This window comes from Acartia tonsa, chromosome 13 (assembly GCF_053477335.1).
Source record: "Acartia tonsa isolate MP-2025a chromosome 13, ASM5347733v1, whole genome shotgun sequence".
NCBI lineage: Eukaryota > Metazoa > Arthropoda > Copepoda > Calanoida > Acartiidae > Acartia > Acartia tonsa.
The window spans coordinates 2,480,445-2,500,039 of NC_137272.1; the positions used below are offsets into that span (position 1 = coordinate 2,480,445).

The 19,595-nt window shown below is 40.5% G+C and overlaps 1 protein-coding gene across 1 annotated transcript in view; it reads right to left on the minus strand.

Moving 5' to 3' along the window:
* Positions 1-282: 282 nt before the first annotated feature.
* LOC145304502 (uncharacterized) overlaps positions 283-19,595 on the minus strand; it is a 37,037-nt gene continuing 17,724 nt past the window's right edge. Inside the window, exons 13-18 of the mRNA XM_080146386.1 lie at positions 11,398-11,445; positions 11,231-11,306; positions 10,718-10,769; positions 2,109-2,180; positions 1,335-1,421; positions 283-492 (exon numbers count right to left, since the gene is read on the minus strand). Coding sequence (XP_080002512.1) covers positions 436-492; positions 1,335-1,421; positions 2,109-2,180; positions 10,718-10,769; positions 11,231-11,306; positions 11,398-11,445 — 392 coding nt within the window. The 3' untranslated portion in view covers positions 283-435. The remainder of the gene's footprint in view (positions 493-1,334; positions 1,422-2,108; positions 2,181-10,717; positions 10,770-11,230; positions 11,307-11,397; positions 11,446-19,595) is intronic.

Sequence of the window (19,595 nt, forward strand, 5' to 3'; positions counted from 1 at the left end):
ACTATGTCTAGCATTATTATATCCAGCTTTCTACGAATATAAAAGTGTACAATCATAAGATTATAGCCAGTTTTTTAACCCTTCGGCACCGCGGGGCTAAAAAAACTGGTTTTAATCTTAAAATCATTGTCTGAGCATGGCAATGAGAAATAGTTTTTGCTCTTTCTTTCTCTCATTTTGTGTTCATTCATTCTTTTTTTCTCTCCTTCTTTATTTTCACCCTTCTCTTTCTCCTTCTTTTGGGGTACTAGAAGAAAAATTACACTCCAACTTAATGACAACAAACTGCCATGTTTATTTTAAATGTTTTTCAGTATAAAAGAATTTATTTAAATTAAAATTAAGGTTATTTTTATTTGAAATAATTCAATTTGATAAAATAAAACATAATTTTACAAACATCACATCTTAGATGATCGATTTAATTTTGATATTTTAATATTTTTCTTTTTTTATGATGGTCTTATAGGCCCTCTCCAGTTTTGCTCGAACCTTCAAAATATAAAAATTTAGATTAGATTCTAAAATTGTCAGTTTGAATGTTGAAAGTTTTTTTATACCCCTAGAATCCAGGAATCTTATTGCCCAGTTCACAAAAGACAAAGGTTGACCTCTAGAGTTTTTTAGTCGACCTATAGCTTTAGGTTGACCTATAGAAGCTTTAGTTTGACCGATTTTATAAAGGTATTTGTGTGTTGTACCTGTTTAGGTTGACCTACAGAAAAAATCGGTCGACATTTAAAAGTTATTTGTGAACTGGGCATATTTCTACCCAATATTATGTTTCAGTATAATCAATGCATAAATCCCTTCAAGAATAGCCAATTTAACAGAATCAAACTTTAAAAATGAGAGAAAATTAGAAATAAGTATTTTTTCTGTTGATTTTATGGTATCTGTGCATATTAAAGGTAACACCCAAATTTGCCTTTTTTTTTGGTATTTTCCTTGAAATATAAAGATATCTTTAAACTGATTGATTGGGCATGTAAAGGAACCATTTGAGTATCTTTGGTCAAAAATGGTCTGATTTGTAATAATTTTTGACCAAGTTGTGGCCAAATAATAATGAACATATAAAAAGGTAACACACTTTAAATTAAAGACTATAATTAGTAATGAAGCTACTCTGCCATTCCGTCTGTAACGCTATCTATAATACAAAGTAGAACAATGTCTGTGTGTCTGTTTGTTTGTTTATAACAAAGGATCTTGCTAACTGCTGAACCGATCGGGTTCTCCTAAACAGGGTAGCCCCCATAGGTCCCGGAAAGGTTTATAACTATTTGGGGGAAGGGTCTCTGACCTGGGGGGAAGTTACATCTCGATTATACCTGCTCATTTCCAGTGCAATGGAAAAAGAAAACACAAAAGCCGAGAACTCCATTTATTATTGTAAATGTTCCATACAAGCCAAAACTCTGAAAATTTTTAATAAATAATAAAACTTGGAAGAAAAAACTAGCATATACTGCCTAAAAGTGTATTGATAAAGCAATTTTGCTATATAATAATAATTATTGACTTTTTGACTTAATATTGACAAAATATTTAACTAATTGAAAATTTAAGATAGAAATTCTGACAACTTTTAAAAGTAAACAAAAATTTAATTTTCTCAGAGGCTGTGAATGATAGAGGTCTGATTTTTCAAGTATATATTCCCATAACTATTAGGTATGTTTAAACATTGAACAGCATTAGCAGCGGTGAAAAGGCAGAATAATAAAAGTATATATCAAAATAAAATTGTACGTAAATTTGTTACAAAACTGCTTAAATACAGTATACTGTTTTAGGATATACTTACGTTGCTTGTAATATTGTACCTGGTTGTAATAGGTATCAGTATTCCAAAAATCAGGATTATAATTTTTTTGTTGAAAAGAATAAAAAGAAACATATTTTAAATTAATGTACGGGCTTACAGCAATGATATAGAGTTGCTACGAATCATTATTGTACCTAACTGTTATAAGAATCATCATGCAAATTTTGAAATATGAAGGACAATTCTAAATTCCCGGACGGACCGTCCCTAATTATAGAAAAACTTTGCTTTAAAAAATAGTAGACAAATGATACAGAGCAAACAAAACTGATTATACCTGTTCATATTCTGCGACAGTTCCAACCATGAAGGAGATGTAACACAAAGGCATAATTATCAAATTAGATCTCTAAATATAAAAAAAAATATGATCAAATTTTTTAACTGTGAAATACCATATTTTCGATAAAGATTTTTATTAATGATATTTATCTACAAGGTGAATTTCTCAAAGAGCATGATCTTCTATTTTTAAAATCAGTCAGAGATATATTTTTTTTCCTGTGCCAAAACACTGCGGACTACCTTGTATCCAATATGACCTAACTTTGTTTTCCTCCAGTAATTAACAAACTATCTAATAACTACCCCTTCCCCCTTACTTTCAATTCAATTTTCGAAAAATTAAGGGGGAGGGATTCTGTGCTCAACAAGGCACTTTGAAGGAAAAGCCCTCTAAAGCTTTCACCTTTTTATACCTACATATGTCTGAACACTTTTTTTAAACAGTGAACTTTATTCTTACTCTATAAATTCCTTTTTACTGTAAACATATTAAAGCAATTCTGTCTGTTGGTCCTTGTCAGTCACTCTATGTTAGAGTTTAAGCCCCTAGAGGACACTTGAATTCGACAACCCAATTTAAAAAAAAACAAAAATTGGGGGGGAATAGGAGTCGACCATCTCCCTTTATTTAATCTAAGTTTTAAAAAGTAAAATTTCAATTATTTTTTGGGGGGATGGGTATTTTTTTCTAATTGCTGAGGGTACCCTCTCCCAAAATAGTTGTAAACCTTACTAGGACCTGAGTAAAGCTACTCTTTAAAGGAGAACTATATCGGTGTAGACAGCCAGACAGAGATAATGTTACTTTATTATGAGGATTGATTGAATATGTAAAATAAAACTATAAACTAAGAACTCCAGGCCACCCGCGGCAAGCTTTAAACATGACGACATTATGTCATACGAACACTAGGCCACCTGCGGCGAGTTAGGTCCACCTGCGGCCCATATAATCAAGCAGGTCCAACCGGCAAGTTGTTTCTTTAAATATAGTTTCTTTAGTAATCATAGTATTTGATAATGTATTTCATTTAAATGTAATATAGTAATACTCGTTTCACTTTTCTCTTATTTTTTTTATTATCTGTCGATACTGGTAAATAGTAATTAATATCGCACACTTTGTAAAAGTCTAACTAACGCAAAAGAGCTTTTAATTACATAGAGGGTGTTAATACTTACGTCTATAATATTTAGTTTGATTGGCACTTCTTTTGCCTCTAGCGAATTAAGAGCTAATGAATCACATTGTTTAAAACTACATTTTAGTATTAGATAGCAATCGTGGCTTAAAAAGTTATACATATTGTATTTAATCCATTAAACATACACCCCAGCAAATAAGTAATATTTTTCACGCTTTTTTTTCTTTTTACAAACTTGAATAGTTTTTGATCGACATAATTATTCTATTAAAATTGTATTTTATTAAAATCGTATAGTTGTTTAAGGTTTTGATTGATATATAAATATTTATTCTAACATTCTTTTGCTTCTAATCACGTATATTTCGAAACTCAGCAATAAATTAGGGCCCGTGCAGGGCTTATATAACTAAAAATTAATACGTGAACATTAACATCTTATAAATTATATAAATTATGTAAACTTTTTAAGATTTTCCTAATTTAAACTGATATATTTTTTCTTTGCTAATATTTGATTTAACTTGTTTATGATTCTATCTCTTTTTCATCTGATAGTATTAATTATGATTGTATCCAATATATTAGGTATCTAAGCGGTAAATTTAAAATTTAAACAAAAAATCTTTAATATGGCAAAGAGGGGAACTCACTCAGTCAGCTTGGGGGGGGGGGGGGAGGGTAGAGTCCGAGGAGACTGAGATGCAATTTGATCATTTTACCAGACCCAGAGTGGTTCCCTTGGGGGGGGGACCGGGGGCGGGTGGGAGGGGGAGGGGGTGGACCAACAGGGGAACATGTTTGGTTAACCACGGTGTCAATAACATTGGGATGTGTAGTAAATTTGATTTCGAAATAAGTTTTAAGACATTACAACCTAATGGAGGATGAAATAGCAGCTAACAATAACGATAATGATGATGATATTAATGTATTAAGAGAAATGGTTCGTGCCGAGGTTAGGGCCATTAATGTTGATGATAATAACGTTGCAAATCTACATCAATTAATTAACAGGAGCATTCTTGAACTTAACGGGGACTTAAGATTAGATTTGAAATGCCAAGTTCTTTACGGTAACGATTACTTAGAGTTTGTCGAGGATTTCAATTTACCTTCATGCGATTACTATAGTGAAGAATCAATAAAAGACTTTATGAATTCTACTAACACAAAGTATTTGTCTACCTTCTCTATAAATATTCAGTCCATCCTGAGTAAGTATAACGACATTTCGTTATTCATAGATAACTTAAACTCGGGGAAGTCCAAAGTAAATATCTTAGCAATGCAAGAAATATGGCACTCGGTTGATTTAACATTCAACGGATATCAGTATTTTAAGAAAAATAGGGCGATAGGAAGTGGAGGAGGAGTAGGTTTTTTAATAAGTAAGGGCATAGCTGTTACAGTAATGGACGATGTAGAATTCTTTAGGGACCGAATATATGAATGCATTACCTTAAATATTACCATAAGTAATCAAAAATTCATATTACTCAATATCTACCGTCCCCCAAATACCCCAGGCATAACTAGGAATGCAGCCATTAACGATTTCTTGGAGATATTTGAAGCACATCTAGATTTCTTGAGTAATCTTAGAATACCAATAATTGTATTTTCGGACTTCAATATAAACCTTTTTAAATTAAACCAACCCAACTCCGAAGCCAGTTCATTATTTAATAGTTTAATATCAAATGCATTTATTCCAACAATAAGTAAGGCCACTAGGGTAACAAATAATACTTTTTCATTAATTGATAATATAGCCTGTAAAGACATCATAGGAAAAGTAGATTTATGCGGAATAATACCAACTAATATCTCAGATCATTACATGTTAGTAAACCTAATCCAACTAAAAAATCCTCCAAAGAACTCGCATAAATCTTCTTCTCATTTTAAAAGATCCTTCAATATTGAAAATTTAGAAAAATTCAGAACAGAGCTAGCGATTACTGACTGGAGAGAAGTGATGAACGAAAAGACAGACGTAGACAGAGCTTACACGATATTTATCGAAAAATTTCTGAACATTATGAATAAAAACATTCCTTTAAAACCAGTTAACAACAGAGAGCGCAACACACCGATAAACCAACATATGGACAAAGAGTTAAGAAAATGTAGATTGAAAAAAAGACAGCTATTTCTAGCAAGCAAAAATTCATTAGAGGACGCAGAAATATACAGAAATTATAGGAACAATTTTAATAGGGCTAATAGAAAGGCAAAAAAATTACATTATAGAGAAAGAATACTTGATGCAGGTGGAAATTCTAAAAAGCTTTGGGACGTACTGAAAGATACAATGGGAACCAGTAAGAAGGATACACGGATAGAGTATATTGAAGTTGACGGAACTAAGATTTATAAGGACATTGAAATAGCAAACAAGTTTAATGAATACCTAGCGAATATTGGTCGTAATCTCACCCCATTGCTACCCAAAATTTATAGCAGCACTTTCCACAACTACCTACCCCCCCCGGCTGAAAATAGTTTCTTCATAAGGCCAATAACCGAAAGGTTTTTATTAGAACTAATAGGAAACATGAAGCATAAAAAAAGCTCTGATGACAACGATGTCAGTATATACCTAGTTAACTTTGTGAGAATAACCATAATTAGACCACTTTTGCATATAATAAATCTTAGCTTTGAAACAGGTAAAATGCCTGATAAGCAAAAGATCACAAGGACTATATTAATCCATAAAAGCGGACCATTTTTCTTACTTGATAATTATCGAGGTGTCTCATTAATTAATAGTTTTTCAAAAATTCAAGAAAAATGTTTATATATACAATTAATGGACTTTTTACAACAGCAAAGATTTTTTAATAAATTACAGTATGGGTTTCGACCAGGCAGGTCAACTTATCATGCCATTTTACATTTAGTCAACAAAATTACAGCATGTCTTGCATCTGGGAGAATCGCCATGGTGGTTCTTCTAGATGTAAGAAAATGCTTTGATATGTTAGATCGTAGCATTCTTTTAAAAAAATTAGAAAATCTGGGGGTTAGAGGACATGCACTAAAATGGTTCGAGAGCTACTTTAAAGACAGACGCCAAAAAGTTTTTTACAAAGGAATAAATTCAAATAATACTGTAACGATAGATTGGGGAGTTTTACAGGGGTCAATACTGGGCGTTTTACTTTTCTTAATTTATATAAACGATATAAATGCATGCTCGGAAACATTATTAAGTTATTTATTTGCAGATGATAATTGCGCATTTTTAGAAAGCGACAATTTAACGAATCTTATAAATTTAGCAAACACAGAATTGCCTAAATTGTTAGCTTGGTACAGTAGTAATAAACTCCTCCTCCACCCGAAAAAGACTAAGATATTAATCTTTGGACTTCCCAGAAATGACCGTTTTTTAAATAACATAGACTTAGGACTTTTAAATGAATTCCCGGTATATTTTGATATGAATGATGAAGGACAAAATTCCCCTGAGAAAATTACCAAATTAACATTAACCCCGAATGAAAAGGAAAAATTTTGTAGACATCTTGGAATTTTATTTGATAATAAGCTAACTTATAAATATCATCTTGACAACTTACGAATAAGGATAAGTAAAATTATCTTCTCAATGAAAATGATGAAAAATTTATTACACAAACGCCATTTGATTTTAATATATAACGCATACTTGAAATCTTTATTAGACTACTGTTCTCCATTATTTGTAGGGATTCCAGAAAGTTATATTAAACCTATTATGAATCTACAAAAAAAGGCAGTAAGAATAATATGCAGGAAAGAGAATAGGGCTCATACTAAGGATTTATTTATAGACTTACATATACTCCCCTTTAAGAAATTAATAATATATAACACTGCCAGATTCATGTACCTTTACAAAAGTAAAAAGGTACCAACAACTTTTGACGATACTTGGAGACTAAATAGAGACGTTAGAAATAGAGAGCTAAGGAATGATAACGATTATCATGTTCAATTCACAAATCGTTCCTATTTAAAAGCATTACCACTTTTTCGATTTCCAGTAATCTGGAATAATCTACCAGCTGACATTAAAGCTTTAGATAACAAGAACGAATTTAACAGGAAAGTGTTTTTGCACTTATTATTAAGATAGGAAAATAGCTGCGCAATCTCATTTTTATATTATGTCTCATGTTAGCAGTAAACTAAAATGTCAAGCAAATCATTGTTCATAGTAAATTAACAGACACACACTTAATCTTTTAGAGTAGCTGCACACTGTATACACAATATGTGCGTACTTTCTTCTTAAATTACCAAATTTATACAGTGAAAATTGACGCAATCGCAATTATCTTGTATTTTCATATATTAACAAGTTATAAACAAAATTTATTTAAATCTTAGAGCAATAGCACATAAATTTTTTCCGGCAACCATACCTTTATCAATTTAACAATTTATATAGACATAAACGCAACTACTCTATATTTTATCTATTATATCATGAAACATTAAATTCTCCTAGCCGATTAAAATACTTATTAATAGTAGACTAAATTTCTACAACACAAGGCCTATAACAAAGATTCTTCTCCAGTTCAAACGGACTAAGTTTAATTATAGAGTAGCTTTGGAGCTTTGGATCTATCTAACCAAAAAAGATAAATTTAACAATTTATATAGTCGTAAACGCAACTACTCTATATTTTATATATTATATTATGCAACGTTAAATTCTTCTAGCGGATTAAAATACTTATTAATATTAGACCAAATTTCTACAACATAAGGCCTATAACAAAGATTTTTTTCCAGATTCTAACGGACTAAGTTTAATTATAGAGTAGCATTGGATCTATCTAACCAAAAAAAGATAAATATTGTTGAGTGACTAGTTTTAGCCGATTGAGTCTTTATTATTATCATTGTTTTTATTAATCATATAGGAGTATTCAAATTAGTTTAATCATTCATGCACATAATAGGATGGTGAATATACATATATAGGAGTAATATTTGTTCTTATTATAAATGCATAGTTAAATTAAGTCTGATGGCAAACGAATTAAATTAAAATAAACTAATCCAGAATCTCGACGCTAGGTTCGCGTCGCTCCTCGTGTTCGGATTCGGAGTCTTCTTCGAAGGTAGGGCCGTCGGAGATCTCTGATTCAGCACGGGGGGCGGCATCGTCTCCAGCTTCGCCAACGTCGGACCTAGCCCCGGCGGATCCAGCCTCTGACTCGGAATCCATAGACCAATCATCATAGACCTGGCCATCGAGGTCGGGCTCGCTGTCACTGATCTCGATGGTCGACTCGAGGTCCAGCACAATATCATACGCAGAGGTGGCCATTAAGACCGCCTCCTTGTATTCATTGCACTGAGCCTCGAGGACCGACAGCTCATGTATGTTGTCCTCACGCGAGCGGTCGACAGTAGGCATTGCATCGCCAAGAAGGCGGTGCAGCCGAATGCCCTCGTCGACGAGTTTGAGTGACTCGCGGTTAGGTATCTCCTGCAGGCCCGCGCGGAAAGCTAAGCGACATGCGTTGCGGAAGCTAGCGCGCAGGCCTTTCCCAAAGTAATACCAATCTGGCATTTCACTAGAGAAAACTATCGGCGGAGCTGGCAGAGGATCTGGAGCCGCAAAAGGAACGGGGCCGTCAACCTCGGGTTCGGGAGAGGGAGCCAGGACCTCCTCTGCGGCGTCGATCAATAGCCGCAGGTTGCTATGATCAACCATGGCAGAATAAACAATTTAGTATTTAACTTAACCGCAAACTTTAAAAATAAACGTAAATTTGATGGTAATCGTATGAGCACCGGAAGAACAATGATTAGCTAACAATAAAGACGCAATTAAATAGAATTAATCATGTCACGTGACATGTCCCGGCAAGCCTTTACAAATAGGTTTAATTTACCCCTATTTTCATATTAAATAATAATAAACAAAGACAAAAACCGGCCGGGTCAAAGAGCATAACTTGCGCAAAGGCAGCTTCCTCCCCAAAAATACTCTTTTTTCTCCACCCCCTTTTATTACCACCCGGGTCAACCATTTTTCAAGACGACACTTTCGGCTTCTTTGACCTCACTGACACCTCTAGTGAATTCTTAAGTATTGCTGTCAAGTGGAATAAAAAGGGGAAGGGATGCCAAGGATGGATTTCCCGGGAACCTAGTAACAACAACAACGCACGCCTATAACATATGGGTTGTATGTTCGTCACATACTTTGATGTATGGGAAAGTTAATGCGTGTGTTTGTGTTTGTGTTTGTGTGTATGCAAAAGCCTCACGGGCCACCCAAAACTCCTTAACCTCCCCAATTTGCACGATACCTACTCTACCCCAATATTATTATCATCATTTTTATAATACTCAAAAATTTTCTAAATTCCTGGAAATGTTAAAGGTTAAATTGAAATTCAACGAATTTTTCTGCCCATATTTTTCAAATTTTTAAAATACTTTAACAATAATCAAGTCCAAGGTCAATTTTTTACTTTCTGCTTTTGTCTCCACAAAAATTTCAATAATTTAATAATTCTTAAAAATGTCTTAACGATGCCTTGAATTTGGAGATCGACTTTACTACTACACAATTAATTAATTAATTTAGTTGACACTGTGGGTCATGACTCGATCATTGCCACAGATTTCTGATTAGCAAAGATCGAGTCAAATCTAGCCAACAACTTCACCTGGGAACCCCACCTCTAAACCCCCCCCCCCCCCACAAACCCACCATTGGGAAACCAACGGTCACATGGTCACACCGTGCTCTTTGACGCTTGGATCTGGTGCATGACGCCTTTTTCAGGATAAGGACAGCACGGTGTGTGAACTAACCAAATGGCATGTCGGTCCTATGGACCATAATCACAGCAGTGATTGGTGTGATATTACCATATTATCACAACCACGACATCCCCTATAGGCAACCAGTCGATACATGATATATGGATGCAATTATACTTTAAGTATAAATTATAAATTATATTGTAAATTGTAATAGTATTTTTTGTAAACGGATGGAATAACAGCACTCACGGTGTTTTTACTCGATCCGTATAGCCATGTGGCTATTTTCCATTGCAATCATTGTATTCTTCTGTTTTTCCGAAATAAATTATTATTATTATTATTATTATATTATTATTATTATATTATTATTATATTATTATATTATATATTATATATTATTATAAAAGTATCAAGGTTAAAAGGGAAAATCAAATTAAAGGAAAGGAACTTTATTTTGGGGAACATTTCAGCAAAAAAAAAAACCTTTGCCTTGATATACTTTAGAATAATTACCTGATGGTTTTGTCACTTTTGGATAATGTTGTAATTTTAATGTTAAGAATCTTTGCATTTTTGGATTACATTGTAAGTCATATTATACTAAGGTGAGCATCTAAGTACCCAACCTCTTACTAGAAAAGCCTTAATTAATCTTAAATCTTACCTGCATAATTTTAGCTGAAGTCTGTTGTCTTTGATCAATTCCAGGTAACATTCTATTATAGGAAGTATTCAATTTTTAGGGATCTTAAGGGATAAGAAAATCGAGATAAATTGGTGTAAATCCACAAATATGAAAGACCAAATTACCCCTTATGTGCATTAAAATTATTGGTTGAAAAAGTTTGAGAGTGCTAGTGAAAAATCAACTAATTACAATTCAAAAGTCTAATTTACAGTCTATTGTTCCCTGTCTTACTGTATTGACAGCTTTTGACAGGACTTTATCAACTAAAATACTTTCTGCAGATAAATTTATTTAGCCTTGTTGTTAAGTAATATGTAAATAATGCTTGTCCATCAATCTGTCTGTGTCACTTACAGAAAACATCAATATTTTAGCTGCTATAAAAGATAGAGGTCTCAATTTTGTTTAGATTCCTGTAACTTCAGAGAATTGTTACACATTCACAATATTGACCACTCCTTGGCTGCTTAGTAGCAGTTTTTTTCTGACCTGTAATTGGCTGCCCCAGCCGCCTCAATCAGAGTAAAGTTGATGATTACAAAAGCTGTTATTGGAGCAAATTGGGCTGAAAACAAGAATGATTGAATTCCAAATATATGAAAGAAGTTATAGTAGTTGTATTTAAATAGAAAAGAAAATTATACAAAAGATTTTACCTAGGAGTAAGCTGTATTTGTCCATCTGAAGCCAGCAATGGTATTCTCCTGAAGAGTAATATCAAAGTTTAAAGAAATTTTAAATATCATTCAAAATTTTCATCAAAAATCCTGAAAAATTTTAATTTCTTTTAGACAATCACGAGCTTACTACAAATAAATATAATATTTCTCTTACGCTCGGAAACTTGATAGCAAAGGGTCAATATTTCTGTGATATTCTGTGGTATCCGCCTAGGATAAATGGCAGACACCAGAGTTCAAATGACTACGGCAGTGCGAACAGACGTGGACACCTATACTATAGAGAAGCTACGCTTCTCTAGCAATCACTAAATAATAAACAGAGTCTATTCAGTTGTTCCTTTATTCAGGGTCTAAGGTTTACTAAAGTTATATACAACAAACAATAAATACACAGATAGGAATAAGTAATCATAAACAGAATCAATATAATACATATACAATAGTCAGTTTGGGCAATAATGATCCCCCATCCCCGGAAAGGGTGGGGGGAATTAACAATACAGCTTAACCATAATAAGGCTGTCAGAATCTATCATTAATTTTAGGCATAGGGAGGGGGTCGGCAGACCCCTTCCCCAGGACTCGGGGGAGGGCCCTCGGCCCTTCCCCGAACCCAGGTCAGGGTTGCCATAGGCATGGCTCACGGTTGCCGAATACCACAACTCTCCCCTCGGAAGGCTGGGAGGGGGTTTCCCTGCCAGACTTCCGACAGTGGTTGAGGCCTTCGGCCCGCTCCTTAGGGCTAATTTATATACAAGCGATAATGATTCAATGGAATCCTAGTGGTGATTTTCAGGGCTGATGGGCTCCCAACGTGGGATAGAAGGTAGAGGCTGGCTTTTGTTGGACACGTAGCTTGGCGCCAGCAGGTGTCAGGTTGGCGTGGGGCACAGCCGCTGCGGGGCCGGTCAGTAGCGGGGCATTCTGGTTGTTGTTGGCAGCGGCTGGGGCACTGGCTACCAGGTTGACCGTCTGAGCAACAGCCTGGCCTCCCGAGGGGCCGCGGGGCTTTCCAGAGTGTGGCCCAGGCCTGCCTGGGCGGTCATTCCCACTATCGGCTGATTGCATGGATACCATTTCCTCGGCTGCTTCCCGGCCGATAGGAATGGCATCCCAGTCTACTGAAAAGTCCCGGGACTTGGCATGGGTGAGCCTGGCTCTGGCCAAGGCCTTACGATACAAGGTTGGGTGGTACAGGAACACTTGTGACATCGCGTTCATGGCGGCCCGTACACCTCCTTGTGCGGCTGCCAGGGAAATGATGGTTAAGTCTCCCAGCAGCTTGAGGATCAACAACAGCAAACACAGTATGGCTGCGCCATCTCCCCACTCGTGAATAGCCTGTCTGAACCCAGCCCAGACATCCAGGGTTGCTTCTCCTTCCTCCGCCAGTCGGTCAATATCGTAGGACACGATCCCATGGTCTCCGGTGGCTGAACAGCTACCTTGCTGAACGCATGAGCCATACGACAGGCCGGTCAGCATGGCGGCCTTATACGCTGGGAACGCTAGCAGCTGCTGCCAGTCGTTCAGCTCAGCCTGCGAATACAAGCCTCCCGAACTAAAGTCATCCAAGGGCTCTGTCAGCAGCTGCTTGGGTGTATCCAGCGGGGGTGGCCTCTTCTTAGGTGCGGGGGTTAGCTCTATCCAGCCTTCCTCAGCGTGTACGGTTAGGGGGTAGGTGGAGGAGCAGGGAATTTTGGTGGCGTGGCCGCTATACACCTTTGTCACGGCATCTACAAATCCTGTGGGCTCCACCGGCACCTTGTCCCAACATTCATTGCTCTCCCTGACAACATATTTATTGCGTTGGCAGGTAAGCTGGAGCAATACATCTCCCCTCAGCACAGAGAACGTGCTCCCCTGGACACGCACCGGATGGGCCGGGTCTAGTTGCTGGAGCTTCCAACAATTGGCCGCTACTTCTTCTGCTGCGGTGCTTCTCATTTGAGTTTCCAGGGTAAATCGATGTAACCTGCATGTATCTGGGCCTGCAGGGGGACATCCACGTCCCTGGCCGATACTCTGGTCAGCGCTGCCGCGGCCGGGTCGGCTGCCACGAACAATGCTGGGTGGTTGGTGGCATGGGCCTCAAAGTCGCAGTTCACTATTGAGGTGGGGGTAGTCATGTTGATGAAGAATTGGGCTTGATGGTCAACCAGAAACGCATCCATCACCAGGCTAGGCTGGAGGCTGCGGATCAGCCTCAAGGGGCAATCTCTCCCCAGGTGGTCCCACACGTAGGTGGCCTCCCCAGTGATGCAGGACAGCTCAGAATGGGGACACTCTAGGGTCAGGTGGTCAGACTGGGACTCCACCCGTCCATTCTCAACTACATAGGTCTCTTCCTTGACCAGCAGCCGTCGCTCCTGGAGCACTAATTCATTGCGGTACAGCTGGCCCTCGAAATGGACGTCCTCCCCTTCACAACCCACCCCCTCGGGGCTGTTGACCAAGGCGCCCACCATATCGAGGGTGAAGAACAGGGGATGGTTCAGCTGAAACGTCAGTGGCTGGGTCTTGCCTGGCAGAGTGTAGACTCGGTTCCTGGCCAGGTCTCGGCACGTTTCTGGATCAATCTTGGTTGGCCGCATGAGGGTGGGGACCGAGGTCACCTTGAGGTGGCCCCATACTCCACACCTAAATGTCCACTGGGACACGGTGAGTTGACAGCTATATCCCGTTGTTTCCCTAATCTTGACTTGCTGCAGGACATGTACCTCATGGCCCAAGGGCACCTCCTGGTGTAGCGGCTCCGTGCTACACATCTTCTCCTTGTTGTAGGCTGTGACATGGGTGGGGTTGGCACAGTCCCACCCTACCAGGACGTAGCTAGTTGTAGGCCACACGGCTGCGAGCAGTAGTCCCCACAGAACCATCCACCAGTGTGAGAATCTACCAGACAGCCATCGACCTCGCGCACGCATCTGGGGATCCTCGACTCGGGCCACGGCTGCTTCTTGGGGCTGGACACTGCTAGGCTGCTCCTGGCTAGATATAAATTTCCATTGAGCGTTATCTTTGGGTGCCCGGGGCATCCCGATACCCTCCCCAATGACAGACTGACAGGCGACTGGCGCCTGCCTGGGTGTCGGCTCCCCTAGCCCCAAGGGGTCCCTTCCCTTGTCCATTAAGTGCAGTCAATATTCTCTAAAATGGCTATAACATTTGGAATGATTGTGCAGCTATTACCTTTTATGATACAAATAAGGATTTTAATTGCCAATTATCTGAAAAGTTTATATCTTTGAGCTAAATTTTTTTTTAATTTTATAACTCTGCTAACCCTAAATCTTCATGCGGTTTTTAATATCTTTGTTATGATTCAATCCACGCATATAACGATTGCTTTAATCGTTTTCCAGGTCCCATAACTGTGCTGCTAGACCTTTATTTTTTAAAAATCGGTTCAGAAATAAGGATTTTAGAAGCTATAATATTAGAATATTAGTTGTTTGATCCTTATCCTATTGGGGAGTCTGATGGAGGTCAGGAACAAAGCCTAAAACTAACCCTAAGACATTTATAAACCTTCCCTTAAAAGTGTAACCAAATTGGAACAGTATTAGCAAGCTGTTTTCGTTATCGGCCGGCCGGAAATCGGCCAACTTCGGCCGGATTCGGCCGATGAACATAATCGGCCCAAATTTTCTTCATGTTAAGTTTAAAAATATCGTATTCGGCTATTCCTCAGCCGATTTAGTCGTCTAAGGTGGCAAAAAAATAGTCCTGGTCGTAATAAATTCAAATCCGTTGACCAATCTAAAATCCGTCCACTGGTTGTCGCGTAACGATGTTTTTAAAGTTGTAGACATGATAATAATTGCATAAAATAGAAGTAAAATTTAAAAATACCGTAGCCGGTTATTCCTTGGCCGATTTAGTAGGCCAAGGTGGCAAAAAAATAGTCCTGGTCGTAATAAATTAAAATCCGTTGACCAATCTAAAATCCGTCCACTGGTTGTCGCGTAACGGTGATTTTAAAGTTGTAGACATGATAATAATTGCATAAAATAGAAGTAAAATTTAAAAATACCGTAGCCGGTTATTCCTTGGCCGATTTAGTCGGCCAAGGTGGCAAAAAAATAGTCCTGGTCGTAATAAATTCAAATCCGTTGACCAATCTAAAATCCGTCCACTGGTTGTCGCGTAACGGGGATTTTAAAGTTGTAGACATAATAATAATTGCATAAAATAGAAGTAAAGTTTAAAAATACCGTAGCCGGTTATTCATTGGCCGATTTAGTCGGCCAAGGTGGCAAAAAAATAGTCTTGGTCGTAATAAATTCAAATCCGTTGACCAATCTTAAATCCGTCCACTGGTTGTCGCGTAACGATGTTTTTAAAGTTGTAGACATGATAATAATTGCATAAAATAGAAGTAAAATTTAAAAATACCGTAGCCGGTTATTCCTTGGCCGATTTAGTCGGCCAAGGTGGCAAAAAAATAGTCCTGGTCGTAATAAATTCAAATCCGTTGACCAATCTAAAATCCGTCCACTGGTTGTCACGTAACGATGATTTTAAAGTTGTTATAAATGCTGCGTATATTATAAATATAATAATGTCGTCTTCGAAATGAAAATGTCACTCTAAGTCCAAAAAAAATTATTGACTGCACTTATTGTCCATGGCATGCCCAGTGGCATGGGGCTGGAGTGCGTGTGGCACAGGCTCGCCCTGTATTACATCCCTACCCTGCCCTAGGAACTCAGGTGCATGTGGCACAGGCAAGTCCTTGTAACCCCAAATTTCAATCTCCCCAGCCTCTGGTGCGGGAGGCACAGGCAAGGCTGGAGGGTTACAATACTTTGGATACAATACATTTGTCAAATTTAACTTATCCTGGCTCAGTTGGGAATGGTGGGCAGCTGGGTTCCCTCGGCTGGCAGGGGGCGCTGGATGGTGTATGGTTGGGCTCTCCCTGCGGGCTGGTGGCGCTGGCTGCTGGATAGCTGGACCCTCCCTGCTGGCTGGTGGCGCTGGCTGACTGGGGGTGACGGATGTCAACCCTTCCTCTGGGGCTGCTGGCTCGTTCCAGGATCCAGGTATCTCGGTGGCGGCAACGGTTGTCGCCCCAGGCACCAGGGTGGGGGCGCTGGATAGCACCCCCCAGTCATCGCAGGTGGCGGCGGCGGTTGCCGCCCCAAACATCAGCTTGGGGGTGCGGGGGCGCACCTCTCGTCCTTCCCAGGTGGCGGCGCTGGATGGCGCCCCATACATCGACTCCGATGCGCTGGCTAGCGCCTCTTGCCTCTCTTGCTCAGTGGCCGCCAGGGCCTCCCCGTACACCGTCTCAGTGGCGCTGGGTAGCGCCCCTCCACTCTTGCTGGGTAGGCTCGGTCTGGCAGGCCCCATCATGTTGAGGCTGAAGGGTTGAGGCCTCAGGACTTCTGGCTCTGCAATGTTGGTGGGCTGCACGAACTCCGGTCCCAAGTGGTTGAGGCTGAAGCCCAGGCCAACCCGGTTGGGTTCAGCCGCTCCTCCCAGCACGTTGATCCTAGCTGGGATGGTTCCAAACTGCGGCATTCCTTCGGCTCAGCCCGCTGCGTTGGGGGCGGCTGCTTGCTGGAGTGTTGCTGGGGGCGCGCTCCCTTCCATGTTGGCTACTCTGCTGGGCTTTCCTGAGGGGGCGCCCTTGTCAGCGACGCGTCTCCGGCCGGCTACCTGGTCCCAGTCAGCCTTGCACTTGGCCGCCGTATGGCCTGCGTAGTGGCAACGGTCACATTTGGCAGGACGGTCACGGCGTGGCTGGGTGCGTCTCTCTTCTAGGCTGACCTCCATAGGCGTAGGACAATCTCAGACTTGGTGGCCTTTCCCATGGCAGCGATAGCAGCGGCCTGGAATCTTGTTATCTGGGGCGACCTTCCCCATCTGGTGGAGACCCGGAGCCAAGGCGCCAATCTCCATTGGCTCCGACTCATCATATTGGGGCAACTGGACGCTGGCTGATCCCGTGAGCCCGTCGGTGGCGTCCACTAGGCACACACCCTCCTTCAGCTGCTTGGTGATCATGGTGACGGTAAACATGGCTCGCCTCGTGTACTCAGGTACCGAGGCGATCTCATGACCCATCATTTCACGTTTCACATTAGCGTTATGAATGCCATGATTTAATTCGTCTATCAATAATTCAAGGTCCTCGTGGCTATAGGCCTCCCTATACAAGGCACACTTTGTGGATATGTATGCTTGTATAGGTTCTGTCGAGTGTTGCCTATAATCTCTGAAGGCTTGCTTCAGGGTCTGAGATTCATAGGTTGGACGAAATAACATTTCACACTCGGCCTTGACTTGTTCGTAAGTCAAGGCTTGGCCTGCCTCGCCAAACAGATGAGAGGCCATCTCCGCCGCTTGCCCCGCCAGGGATAGTAAAAGGGCGTTGCGGCGATTTAGTGTGTCATGGGGGGGCACACGGTAAGCCGCCCATGACATTTCGAGTCTCCGGATGTGGGAATTCCAGGATTGCTTGGGCGGTCCGCGATACTCCGGCAGGTTACTCAGCATCAGCTTGCGGTACTCGGCTGGAGCCGGCTGGGGATCATCCTGGAGCCATCCTTGGAGCTGGTCGCCTCCTTGCGCTTGTGGCTGCTCCATCAGGTCAGAGGGTCAGCGGCGGGACACGAAGTTTTAAGTCAATACTATAAGTGGTTTACACTTGAGGCTTTCTAGCCTAGCAGCCAACACTGTTTATCACTAGGTTGGTAGTTTAACTACAAAGATTTAAATTAGGTGTACCTAGAGTACTTGTCACTAGTTTCTGAGTTGTAGAGTAGGCTGGTAGGTGTAGATAGTTGTTGAGGGTCTGAACTGCTGTCAGGAACTGATTTGGTTTTCCTTAGCACACTATAGATAGGAGGGAGGAGCTTGCAAGTCTTTTTTTTCTAAAAATATCTCTGTTGGATGCTATGGAGTAGCTCCGCTCCTGTGTGTGTGTGTGTGCGTGAAATATCCTTTCCTTGCAACGCGCCTACGCGCCGTCAGATTTGCGCACACAGGTAAAACGCGCACCTATCCCTCAATCCGCTCTCTCATTGGTCCGCTTTGTCTTATTCGTCCGTTGAATTTTTTATGCGTCCCGAGCTCTGCTGCGCGACCCGTAAATGGCGCTCTGTTCTCCCGGTCGCTATCTCCACACCGTGGGCGGACTTATTCAAGTGTGGGTAGGAGGGGGAGCGCGTGAGGGGACGGGGTAAAACCGTCCGTTCCCCCCTATGGGGAGGGGGGTGCTGTAGGTTTGAAGTAACTGGGTGGTGAGGTGATTGTGCCTTTTCCTTAATCCTGAGCTAATTGTTATGTCACCTCAATTGTATTTGTTTCAATTGATGGTGGGCCCCTCCCCTTCCGTTGGGATAAGGGGTGTATCTGTTGTGCTGAAGGCTTGGGGGGTTAGATTGTTTATCAATGCATTGTTATATTACATCTAGGTTCTATTTTTGGCTTTATCACAATACACAACAAATTTGCTTACCAAGCCTGTTCTATTTTTAGCTTTATCACAATACACAACAAATTTGTTTACCAAGCCTTGCTCATAAATCTATTGTTCAGCTTTCACACTAGGGTGGTAATCCCTAAACTGTGATATAATATCTGTTTTCTAGATGGGTGGCTGCGCTGTAGCCTCTCAGGATACTTGGAGTTAACGTAGTTTTTCTTCTACTTGGTACACTACTCGTATTTTTGCTCGCAGCTCGCAGCTATTTGGCTTGTTTCAGCCTGTCGGCGGCAGGGAATGTCCCGTCCTGCAGCGCCGTGTATCCGAATCCGGCTGGTGGCGGCAGGGAATGTCCCTTCCTGCAGCGCCGCTGGTTCGGATCCTGCTATCTCTTGCAGTAAATGTTGGCCTATTTTCAGCCGTTTGCACTTATTTGGCCTGTTTCAGCCCGTCCGCAGGCCTGTTTCAGCCCTTGAGCGCTCAATTCTCCGTTAGATGTCGGCGCTTCTCGCGGTTCTCCGTCAAGTTTCGCTGCTCTCCGCAGTCTCTCGTCCGATTTCGCTACTCTCCGCAGCTCGGGTTCCGCCACACTTAGTGGTCTTTCGCTAGGTTTCGCTTCCACGACTGCCGGATACAGAGTTAGACCTTGCTATCCAGGGTGGGTAATTCAGGTTGCTTGTGTCAGTTTTGCCAGTTTCACTGCTGGGAGTACCTTAGCCTCAGCTGCGCGTCT